The sequence below is a fragment of the Dipodomys spectabilis genome, unplaced genomic scaffold (genome assembly GCF_019054845.1).
Source record: "Dipodomys spectabilis isolate Male_0828 unplaced genomic scaffold, ASM1905484v1 ptg000002l, whole genome shotgun sequence".
Taxonomy (NCBI): Eukaryota; Metazoa; Chordata; class Mammalia; order Rodentia; family Heteromyidae; genus Dipodomys; species Dipodomys spectabilis.
This window is the reverse complement of record NW_024870679.1, coordinates 10,191,798-10,204,371: the sequence shown is the minus strand read 5'-3', so window position 1 is coordinate 10,204,371 and position 12,574 is coordinate 10,191,798. Positions and strand designations below refer to the sequence as shown.

At 38.6% G+C, this 12,574-nt stretch overlaps 1 protein-coding gene across 1 annotated transcript in view; it reads right to left on the bottom strand.

Annotated features, from left to right (window-relative positions):
- Dph5 (diphthamide biosynthesis 5) overlaps window positions 1–12,574 on the bottom strand; it is a 35,004-nt gene that overhangs the window by 4,110 nt on the left and 18,320 nt on the right. The window contains exons 5-7 of the mRNA XM_042680729.1: window positions 8,899–9,019; window positions 2,745–2,784; window positions 1,203–1,306 (exon numbers count right to left, since the gene is read on the bottom strand). Of these exons, the coding sequence (XP_042536663.1) occupies window positions 1,203–1,306; window positions 2,745–2,784; window positions 8,899–9,019 (265 nt within the window). The remainder of the gene's footprint in view (window positions 1–1,202; window positions 1,307–2,744; window positions 2,785–8,898; window positions 9,020–12,574) is intronic.

The window sequence follows — 12,574 nt, the reverse complement described above, 5'->3', positions numbered from 1 at the left end:
GAGGGTGAACACAATGGATATAAAAATATTTAGTAAACTATGAAGCCCTTAACAGACAACAATCATTGTGATATTACTTATGTTTTTAGGTTCAGAATAATTAATTTTAGAGGCCTCTGTAGGGTCATTCTTTCTGGTTCAAAAGCTGACTGGCTGACCTTGAGCTGGTTTTAGTGTTTCGGAGAAAGCTGTCCTGGATGAAGTGATCAAAATGGGGGTGACAACTTGACCAGGCACACAAGGAACTTGGTAAAAGTCAGGAATATAAGTTATCCTTGCAAATGTTTTCACAAATGCAGTCAGAGTTACTGAAGAGATTAGCAGTGAGAAGATGGAGACCAGCATGGTTTTCCCCAAAAGAGGGGCTTTGTCTTTGTCTGGCCTCCACACTGAGAGGCCCAGGCCCTGACATTCAAACCCTATCACCACTCCCATCACCAGCCACTGTCTATTGTTTCTGGTTTAGGATCAGCTGATTCATGGTGGTGATCTGGCCATGGTCTGCTACGTCTCAGAACCTAGAATCTGTAGTCTGGGACCAGGACAGAACAGCTATATGAGGGGTGGCAGGAAGAAGGACAGAGGGTCCTAGGGGTATACTGCTATCTGCCACAAGTGGACTGTGATAGTGGGCTCATACAAGCTGTGCAAGAGGGTCCTGCTCTGTGCTCCCCAAGAGGGACTGAGCTGCACCACTATGGTCACTCCATGTCCTCTCGTCATCAGATACCAGAGTAGCATATCCTCAAGCAAGCAGGGCGCAGAGCAGCTTGGGAGGTCATCTGCAGCCTGCCCACTGCTATGTAGGCTCATTGCTATGACAGGTACATTTAAGAACATCTCAATAAAGATTGACGATGCATATTATATACCGCAGTTTCTAATTATTGAGACTATAAGTACAAATTCTCTTGTCTTTACCCAGAAGAAAATGGTTTCTAGTCTCAAGTGTTGAGTAGAAACATGTTTTTGGCATGGCTCTTACCACTAATGGTGGCTGAACTGGAAGCTCCCACTTTATCAGAATACTTTACCTTATCTCTTTACATCGAATCTGTCAATCAGTAATTGGTGAAAAACCCTTAGTTTCTGGAATTGTGCTAATCTGACTTTAAAGCACTCCCCTCATTATCTGTCTCTCTGCGCCCCTGCTGCCTGCAGGAGAGGACAATAGGAGAAGAGCCTTTCTAGGGTGTTGGTACCTGGTTCTTCTCCTCGTATTCTCTGATTTTGAACAATTTCCAGAAGCTGCTGAGCCGCCTGGTTTACACTCATATACCGAGGAGGTTCATAGATCTTCCTTCCCCTGTAAATACAAAAACCACATGCCAGGCTTCTCACCAGAATTGTAGAATGCACTACAATGCAATTACCCCCCTCTCTACCCAGAGACGCATGGGCAGCACACCTTCACTCTGCGGGCTTGCACAGGAGACCACTTCAAGTGCACACCAAAGCAGTACAGAGTATGAAGCTTTTCACACAGTTCTAACTGTCCTTCTATGTTACAGAAATCCAGCAACTCAGACAGGTGTCTAAGTCAGTTATCTTTATTCAAAGTGATGCCTTCGGTAAAACAAAATTCAAACTAAGTTTCCACTTGGTCTACATCCCAGCTTAAGAAGGTTTATAAGTGTTCTTCTAAGGAGTGACCTGAGGACCTAGAGCATGCTGGACACTTTTCTCCTAACCTGTTTAAACTAAGCAGTTTCTGTTTAAGCAGTTTCTGTGAAAAGTAAATAAAGATTGAAAATCTTGGTTGGTGACATATATTTATGCTTCCTTCCTAAGGTTTACCCAACGATGACAGTAATAAAATGTGAGCTTCAGTATCTACAAAATGGTTCAGTGATTATTTTACTGACTTCCACAATAGTTAAGTCAAGTATTATCCAACAGAAATATAATGCAAGCCACAATACAATCTCAAATGTTCCGGTATCCATATTAGCCAAATTTTAAAAAGCAAATTCAGTATTAATAATATATTCTATTTAATCCAATATATTTTTAGGTATTTTCATATTGATTCACATAAAAATTACTAAAGAGACTGTTTTATACTAAATTATTGAGATCTTGTATGTATTTAAAATGTATCAATCTAGATGCTAAATTTTCATTGGAAATATTTGGGTTATGTTTCATAAAGGTTTGTGGTCATAAAAACATGTATATATTAAATTTATTCTAAATAACTTAAAGGTTGTTGGCGTATTTTAAATTAATTAAAATGCAACAAGAACCTCATTTCATCATCACACTAGCCACATTTCAAGTGCTCAATAGCCACGTGTGGGAAGTGGCTCCAGTACTGGATATTGCCTCTCTAAACAAATAAAAGGGATGACTGCCTTCACTATACATACGGAGAATTCAATATCAGGCAGAAGTGAACTGGCCAAGATCACAGCACTAGAGGCAGGCTTGGGACTCTAACGCTAGTTCTTTGATGTGAAAGCGCCCACTGCTGCTGTCAGGGTTGGAGCTATGGAATCCATACCTGTTTCCACTCTACAACACTGTGTCATTCTACAAGAAGAAAATGCTTAATGCTTAACTATGAATGAGAGCTCAGTTTTTTCAACAATCTTTGGAACTCATATCATTTAAGTATAGTTAAGGAATTTAAAAAGATCTATATATTCTCAGAATGAGAGCCTGGGATGTAGTTTAATGGCTGAGCACTTGCTCAGATGCACAAGGCCCCACATTTAATCCACAGGGAAATAAACAGGACTTACTTGATTAGATTTTCCAGAGACTGCTCCTTTACTTTGATGTCTGTGGGAAGTAAAAAATAATTTAATTAGGTACTTTATCCCAAATCCACAAACTACAACGAAGAGTCATCTAAGTTTTTAGAAAACATTCTTCCCAAGTGCCATGAAGCTCATCTGGGAATAGGTGCATCTCCCCAGCATTTGGGAAATTACAGAGGAATAGAAGCCAGTGTAAAGGCCACTATCTAGAAAACAAGTATGGGGCTGGCTCTGAGAACATTGTATAGGGAATCTAATTTCCTGTTGAAAAAGAAGATAAAGGAAAAACAGATAAATACCGGCTACCTAACAGCTAATAAAAATCTTTGTTTTCATTTCTACCAGCTGGTAATTATACAGGCTCAATGAGAAGTCTCGTACAGGGCCTATTCAGAAACAAACAAACAAAATTCATATTCTATGTTGGCTTTCTTATGAATTGTAAGATATGTCATAATTATGAATACTTTGACATCAAGTACTCATACCTTTTTTTTTTGCCAGTCCTGGAGCTTGAGCTCAGGGCCTGGGCACTGTCCCTGGGCCTCTTTGTGCTCAAGGTTAGCACTCTACCACTTGAGCCACAGCACCACTTCTGGCTTTTTTTGAGTAGTTTATTGGAGATAAGAGTCTCACGGGGCCTTTTCTGCCTGGTCTGGCTTCAAACCACAAACCTCAGATCTCAGCCTCCTGAGTAGCTGGGATTACAGGTGTGAGTCACCAGCACTCATACTTTTAACAGGGCTTGTAGGTGACATTATGTCAGGTAGTAGGCACTATAGGGACCTGCCTGGACAGAATCCTGGAACTCATGGGATCTGATGATCCACTCACTGCAAACATTTGATCCCTCATACTGTTAAATCACTGATGCTCTGTTGAGCTATGTGGTAAAAGGTGAAAGAGCAGAACAGCTCTTCATCTTCACATGGAACTCTACACAGCAGCAAGGACAGCAGCTGCTTCCTGTTTTACATGCTGAAACATGGTTCAGCCAAAGTTTGCTTCTGCAGAATTAATATGGTGCAACTGAGGAGCTGTTGATAAACGTCTACAACTTTCTTAGTATAATAAAGGCTTTTTTTTTCTTATGAAGACTATTAAAGAATTTGCTTAAAACAATTGCAGAGATTAGTCAGTAGTTTCTGGTGTTTGCGGAACCAGAGTTATTTTTCAGTTTTGAAATATCTTTAATATTTTTGCTTGTCTGGCAAATACAGGAAAAAATGAGTATCTATAATACAAGTATGACCTTCAATACAGTTAATGGCATAAGTCAAATTTTAGATTCCCTTCCTATTACACGATTTTTGAAAGTTCAACACCTTTATTTATTCATTTACCTTGAACTTCTAAAATGTTGTTACTTCTTAGTTTATTTATAGAGACCTGGTTTAGCTATGCAGTCCAAGCCAGCTTCAAATTTGTAATCCTCTTGCCTCCAATCTACTATGTGCTTGGGACTGCAGGAGTATAAAACCACACTCAACTTAAAATGTTATTCTAATTTACTGATTCTGTCAGAATTGGGATTTGAACTCAGGGCCTCCTTGCTTGGCTGTCACTCTACCATTGGAACCATACTTACAGCCCTGCTTTAAGCTAGCTATTTTGAAGATAGAGCAACACCAACTTTTCTGCATAGGCTGGCTTTGAACCACGATCCTCTGGGATCTCAGCCTCCTGAATATCTAGGAATACAGATATGAGTCTGTAATATCATTTTAACCTTATTGTTCATAGAAAGATCTTTCATATTTTCATTTTGTGAAAACTTTGCTTTTAATAATATGCTCTACAAGAGATTTGATTCTTAAAATGAAGAAAGCTGGGGAGAATTTTTACTGGCAAATGTACTTTAGTTGAACCTAAGACTTCATTATGAATGAAGCCTTAATCAAGCTAGACCAGTTTGACTACTTGTTCCTTGTCTTCCCATTAGTTATAATTTTTTCATTCCATGTTTGCTTGCTAGAATGTAAGCTTCTCCTACTTAGCTTAGCTCCAAGGTTTGGCATAATGTGAAAGTAGCCAGCAGAAATTCCATAAATATTTACTAAATAAATTTATCCATATGACTCTCCCATCACCAACATACCAGTCCATTTTAAACTACCTTTAAGAAGCATCAATTTCAGTTCCCTCATAGTCTTTGTTGACTTCTCCTCTAGTGATCTTTGTTCTTGGTGTGCACAGGCCCGCACATGCGCGCGCACGCATGCGCACACGCACACACGCGCACACGCACACACACACACACACACACACACACACACACACACACATTCCTGCTATCTATCTATCCATCTGTGGTTACAGCATGTATTCTGGTCTTACCTCTTCTAAATTCTCTCTAGTTTCTTATCATGTTTGTTTCTTACTATTCCTTACAGGGTTTGGCCCCTAACAAGCACTCAATAAACACACACTAATTTAAATGATGAAAATGCCAGATAATTAAATGACAGTATCTATAGTTGGAGATTATGGGATCACGAGCTCCCATACTTCACACCCCTGTTCCTGCTTTGGTTATCAGAGCAGGAAAGATAATATTGCTTAGCTTTGTTTGTATTTCCCTAAGAAAGCCAAGAATTCAAGAGCTGAAGTTGTGGTTCATCATTCCTGTCTCTCCATACATAGAACTTAATTGTGCCTTTAACTTTCATGTGTGTAACACATGATTTAGTTCCAAGTTACATTTCAAAATTCCGATTGCAGGCCCAATGTCTAATAATCCTTAGCATACCCAATGAACCGAACTATACAGGGCAAGCAATTAATAAATTTCTATAAAACATCTTTCTACCTGCTTCCTCAAAGCTTTCCAAATATTAATGTTCTTGCTATTCTCTTAGTGTTAATGGATATATGGGGAAGTTTCCAGGCATCCTATAGCTTAGACTTCCTTCTCTATTCTATTTTTAAAATTTTCAGTGTTCTTGTAAAATATGCTTCCATTCTATTATCTGAACTCCACTGAATCCCCACTGCCATCCTTCAGTTAAATATATATATATATAAATTTTTTTTTTCTTCCTTTAACAAAAGTTTTTTCCAAAGGAGTTTTTTTCCCCATAACATTTTGAGCTTCAACCCATCACTGGCCTTAACTGGATCTAAGCTTGGACTAACAAATCTGTCACACCAATTAGTAAGTGCTTTATAGTGCTCTTGTTAGTAATGACAAAAAAAGTAAGACTCTTTCCACATGGAAAATCCAAGGGCCAATTATAACACTAACTTAATTTCTAATGAAGCACTTAATCCCTTTGGCAATAACATAACATACCAAACAAGTAGACTGAAGAATATAGACATAAGACAAAAAGGAAAATGTTAGAAGACTTTATAGCTTGAACCAGATGCAGAACCAATTGGGTGTCAATATAAATAGAATAAAAGAAAATGTATTCTGACTAGATTGAATGACTTAACAAAGATTCAAGATTTTCTGTGCCAATAAACTGACAAAAAAAACGCACAAGATAAAAAGCTTAACCAACTAACTTCCACAAATAATTGCTCAGGAGGTATACTGTGCTAAACATCTAGGTGTTTAGAAGAGAGAAATGAATCAGAGAAATCCCTGCTCTTTGGAAGCAAAGAAAAATAAACCAAGCTGATAAAGGGATTCCAACCCATGGTGAGACTACACATAAATAACATAAAGGAGGAGTCACTGAGGGAGCACAGGGTACAGCAGATGAGGTCACAGGAAATTTCACTCTACACTGGGAGTTGGCAAACTTGTAAAAAGGGCCAAATGACAAATATATGTATTAGGTTCTGAGCATCATAAAGTGTGTTACAAATGCCGGTGCTGTGGCTCATGCCTGTAATCCTAGCTACTCAGGAGGCTGAGATCTGAGGATTGTGGTTCAAAGCCAGCCCAGGCAGGAAAGTCCGTGAAACTCTAATCTCCAATAAACCACCAGAAAACTGGAAGTGGCGCTGTGGCTCAAGTGATAGAGCGCTCGCCTTGAGCTGAAGAGCTGAGGGACAGCACCCTGGCCCAGAGGTTCAAGCCCTATGATCAAAAAAAAAAAAGAAGTGTGTTACAAATTATTTCTGCCCTTGCAGCACTAGTTACCCTATATAGATACTACATAAAGGCCATGTTGTGATACTTTTTTTTGTTTTTTGTTTTTAATGGTGCTAGGGCTTGAATTCAGGGACTGGGCACTGTCTCTGAGCTTTTTCGCTCAAGGCTAACACAGTACCACTTGAGCCCCAGCTCCACTTAAGCTTTTTGATGGTTAATTGGAGATAAGAGTCTCATTGACCTTCCTGCCCAGTTTGGCTTCTAACAATCTTCAGATCTCAGCCTCCTGAGGAGCTAGGATTACAGGTGGGAGCCATTGGTAGTCAGCTGGGATACAACTTTCTTGACCAAACAAGTATCAGGCCAGAACTGATACCCAGGTACTAGTTTACAAAACCCTGCCCTGAACATTAATTTCTAGTTTCAGTACTATGTGTGTAGTAGAACGGCAGTGTATGTAGAATGGCAGCCACTAGTAAAAGTAAGCTGTATTCTTCTCCACTAAGACATACTGATGGGATTGTACAAAATGATAGTACCTTTAAGTAACAGAGGAGTAGGTATATTATGTAAACTATTTATTTTTAGTACATAGAAACCTTTCCTAATGTTCTGAATATGTGCATTATTGTAGAGGCCAACATTATGGGTCCATCTCTTGCCCTGCTGATTGACTTCCCATACCGTATTACTGAAAGTCTAATTCAAGTACGTTTCTAAGATCAAGGCCAGTATGTGAGCTTTTTGTTACCAATAAGTTATAAACTACATATGTGAGAATAAGAATTTACAAGCATTTGCTGAGTGTCATTGGCTCATGCTTGCAATTCTAGCTAATAGGAGGCTGAGATCTGATGATTACAGCTCAAATCCAGCCTTGGGCAGGAAAGTTCATGAGGCTCTTATCTCCAATTAACAGAAAACTAGAAGTGGCGCTGTGGCTCAAAGTGGTAAAGCACTAGCCTTGAGAGAAAAGCTCAAGGACAAGTGTGTAAGCCCTGAGTTCAAGCCCCACAACCTACCAAAAAATAAAAATAAAAAGCTGAATGTGGAGCTGTAACTCAGTGATAGAGCACTAGAGCAAAAGAAGCTCAAGAAAAGTACCTAGCTTTGAGTTAAAACCCTGGACTGGCAAAAAGAAAAAGGAGAGAGGGGGTGGGGGGAGGGAAGTTTTTAAGAAATTAAAAAAATATATAAAAAAAAACAACTAATCCTGGTCCTTCAACCGTACAGTTTGAGAAGAATTGCTCTATACAACCCCATGGAGCAAGAGTATATTCCTTTTTGAAGGAACAAATGTGTCTTTTTGAAGACAAAGGTTAAGAAATGTTCTACAATGTTCTCTCTCTAGTAAGCATGAACACTGGGATTTAATCTTTTGATTCCAACCTTAAGTATCATTTCAAAGTTACCAAAGACATCACTTGGCTGTGTCCTGTTCGCTAGTTGTAGTTTAAAATGTTAACACTAGCATTTCTTTTACAACATATGCTGTTAGAATACAGCCTACTAAACATGAAGCTTTCAGGGCTTCTGCTAGAAAGCAAAGCCCTGAGTGGGGGAAGAGCTAGTATTGCGCTTTCTACACTAAAGAAGAAATAAAATTTGGGCAGACAATCCAGGGAAAAGAGCAATGAATAATAGCTTTGCCACCAGTCGCTGGTCAGGAGTGGAGAAATGGGTCTTGACTTCATCTGTAACACAGGCTGCAGTGAGAGGCTCTTCAGTCTCTTTCAGATGTACCAACCTGTGATTCTGACAGAACTGACTCTGCAGTATTCAGAGGCATTCCAAGAAGATGAAGAAAAGTCTGGGGTGGTGGGAATAAGTGCCCAATGCAAGTCTCAGTTACAGGAGGTGGACAAGGGGCCATGGCAGACAATGTGTAGGATGCAGAATGTCAGAGAGGATCTCCAGGTTGGGAGGAGCAGCATGAATTATAGCACACACAGAACATCAAGTAGTGCTGGGAGCTGAGAGTGGAGGGAACAGGGCTGGCCCACGCCCTTCCTTACCTTTTACTAGCTGCCCTTAGAACAGTTTTTACTTAACAAAATCAAAATCACTCTATGAAAATATCCAACTTCTCACCTAATAAGCATAATGTGTGCATGCCATTCTGTCTGTTTTTCTTCACTTTGTCAAAGAAGCTTTCTGGTCTCCAAGTGTCTGTCCAAAACACAATAGACACGGTCTCTCCAAACTTATACAGCTAGAAAAGACAAAAACATTCATCAATGATGAAGTAATTCATGACTAATTCATTGAAAGACAGAACAACCAAAATAAAAAGTGAGAACCAGACGAGATAAATCACAAATGAAATCTGTAGCAGAAGTTCTTATAGTAGCAGTGCTTTTCTGAAAACTATTTTTCAGTAGGAAGCTTCTAGTAGCTCAGGATAGCACCAGGTAACCAATTTATAAGTTACCTATATAGTGGCTAAAAATACTAAAATATAAAGAATCCAGAAATTAAAAAGGCCTTCTATCACTTGAAGCAGATTTCATAAATTAGGATTATTTTACAGATGAGATCACCGAGGCTCAGAAGAGTCAATTGACTTTGCTAAAGTCATCTAGCTAGTTAATAATGAAGGAGAAAACTCCAAACAGGTCCAAGAAAATGCTCCTGTCTGTTGTACTATCTCAGCAAAGCACCCAAGGCACATGATCATTCCAGCCACTGCTCAAAACCTACCCCTTCTTTATATAGCAAGATTCTATTTGTTTTCAAAGTCCAATGATACAGTTCTACTAACCAACTTTCCTCCTTTGTGCTCAAGTATCCTACCCACTCACCATTACTGCAACCAAGAGGCTGGCTTCTCTGAATTAAGCTGGCTGTAACAGTTCACTTACATGTATCCAGTTCTGGATGGTATGCTGAGAAAATCTAGTTTTCAGTTCTAGTTCTACAATTTGTTAATTGTGTGCCATCACTCTAAGTCTGTATGTCTAATAGAGGAATAGTGAGAAATGCTATCCATTCTACCCTTAGGGGTGTGAAGTCCAAACAGCATAAAAATGTATTCAATGGCTACGCGATTATGTTAATACTAGCTTTTATCCAGGAACTGGACAAAGGAGATATATTTTCAAAGACAATGTATGGCAAAACACACTACTAATGTATTATATAAAGATCTAATTCTTTCAACAGTGTTTTAAACAATTTATAACATATCTGGAAAGCATTCTAGTTCTCTATCACAGATTAATTATGCACTGAATACTGTGTGACTTGAGGAAGTCATTTACCTTTCTAAAGCCTTTATCTTCATTTGAAAATATTGGTCTGATTCTGCTTCCAGTAGTCTAAGGCATCTCATATCAGTTTCAGAGGTACTGTGAGAGGTAATGAGGAAGCAAGGAAGGAAACAATAGAAGGTGGGACACTCAGGGGCATTCATCCCTGCTTCATCAGAGCAGCTCAACTTTCTCATATTTTATATTTCAAGGTCATAAAAACTTTGGGATGTGTGGCTCAAGTGGTAAAGTACTAGCTGTAAGCATGCCAAGCAAACAAGGTCTTGAGTTCAAGGCCAAGAACCAGAAGGCACAAGTGCATGTGCATGCACACACATGCACACACACGTGCACGCACACACGCACATACACACGTGCACGCACACACGCACATACACATGTGCACGCACGTGTGCGCGCGCGCACACACACACACACACACACACACAGATGAGTATAGTAACGACAGCTCTAGCAGCACAGTTTGTAAGGGTTAAATAATAAAAGGGCATGTTATATGCCCAGTAGTGCCCTTTACAGTTAAGAGCAATGATGATGTTTATTATGATGACATGAAAATGTTCTAAAATTCTGTGTCCTGACAGAATCTAACTGCTTCCCTTACTAGAATGAGGGCAAAAATTACCAAATACCTGAAGCTATGCTTATGAGTCAATTCTGATGAGCTCAACTAGATATATTCTAAGACTGGATTTCTTACTCTCTGGTCAAACGTTGAAAGATTAGTATTATTTCCTTGAAAATTTTTCATAGGAAAACCATTAAGGAATAACTTTAAATATCAATGAAATACAATTATATATAAATACTTTAAGTAGGTCTTAAATGCTTTAAGAGATACTGAAACATAGCTATGGAAGTAAATAAGTTCTCCATTCTAAAGAAAAGATGTCTCTTTAAAAGAGAGTTAAGATGCTAGTCACATAAAAACACTAACTGAAGTACTCTGTGTAAAAGTATCTTTGAATTGTCTAATTCATGGGACTAAAGGAAACTCCACATAAGCACTGCCTCTAGGACCCTGATTTATAACTGGAAGCACCTTTGTGGCTGCAGGACAAACTTCTTCAATGAATCCTAGAACATTATGCAAAGAGTTTCACCATTCAGATGTCAGTACCTCAAAGACCAGAAGGACCCGTACTCTGTGTTTCACAACCAGAGCACTTACCAGCAAGCTATAAAAAAGAAACTAGAGCAAGTAACTCAGGACAATAACTGAGGCTGCAGAAGTCCAAATACTGAGTTGTCTCCTAATGTGAGCCTTGATGAGGGGATTGCTTGTTCCCAGCACTGTTCCCATTACGGTTTCTAACAAACAAAACCTGCTGTTTTCTAAGAAAACAGTATAGAAAACACAGCTTTTTAAAATTTTAACCTAGAGTAACTCAGAGACAGAGCAATGGACCTAATTCAGATTAAATTGTGCTTAATCTATTAGAGAAAATACAAAAACCACCTTAAAAAAACCCAGCACAACGAAAATACTCAGTTCGAAACCATCCAGTCACTCATTATATGTAAGGTACTACCTAGAGTGAGAAGATGCGATGAGAGACAAATAATCCTAGGTAGTAGAAGGTAATTATCAAATTTTTAAGTGTCTGGCACCCCCAGTGCCTAGGCATTGTGTACACATAGCGAATACTCCTGACTTGCTCTAAGCAGTGTCTCTAATTCCTGTCTTGATACCAACTGCCAGTTCCCATCCATTCAAGCTATACAGCTTGTACAGAGGCTGACCACTCATTTCCTTCCTTCTGCCTTGCTTAGCAGCCCTCAGCAGGACCTCACCAGATTCTTACCTCTTCTCTCTCCATTGTTTTTTAATTTTCACAAACGTAGATGCTTTGTAAAACGCTACTTATAATTAGTCATTAATGCATTTATTTTATATTAGTAATGAACCCATTTTCTGTGTCTACTAATTTAACATTAATATTAACAAATATTATAGACATGTAAAATTCGAAATTTTAACTTGCTAAAAGAAATGTGGCTCAACATGTATCTCATATTTTATGTAGCTTAAATTAGTTTAATCTGTGAAGAGTGAGGAAATGCAGAGTCAGCAGACCTGTCAAAACAGAGACACGTCTGTTTGGATCACATAATTGAGTATTTTCTTTTCTAGATAGGATACTATTGCTGCAGTTGTCTTATTGCTGATGTACTGCTTTTATCTCCATAACACTGATGTGATAATTAAGTTTTACTGAAACTAAAAAAAAGATTATGGGCATAGCCATACACAAGGTATATGAACCAACTTAAAGTTGACTATGACTGAATGCACAGAACAGATACAAAATGTATATGCCTACATATAAATGAGAAAACTCATTCATAAATCAAAATTTAAAATTCAAATAATTCCAAAAGCAATAGCTAATGTAGGGGATAAATAAGTAGTTAAGCTCAAATATGAATTGCACTGATCATGAGTTCAAGGCCTGGATTATGCTGTTTCAGAAAATCAAAATAAGTAACAATAGAAA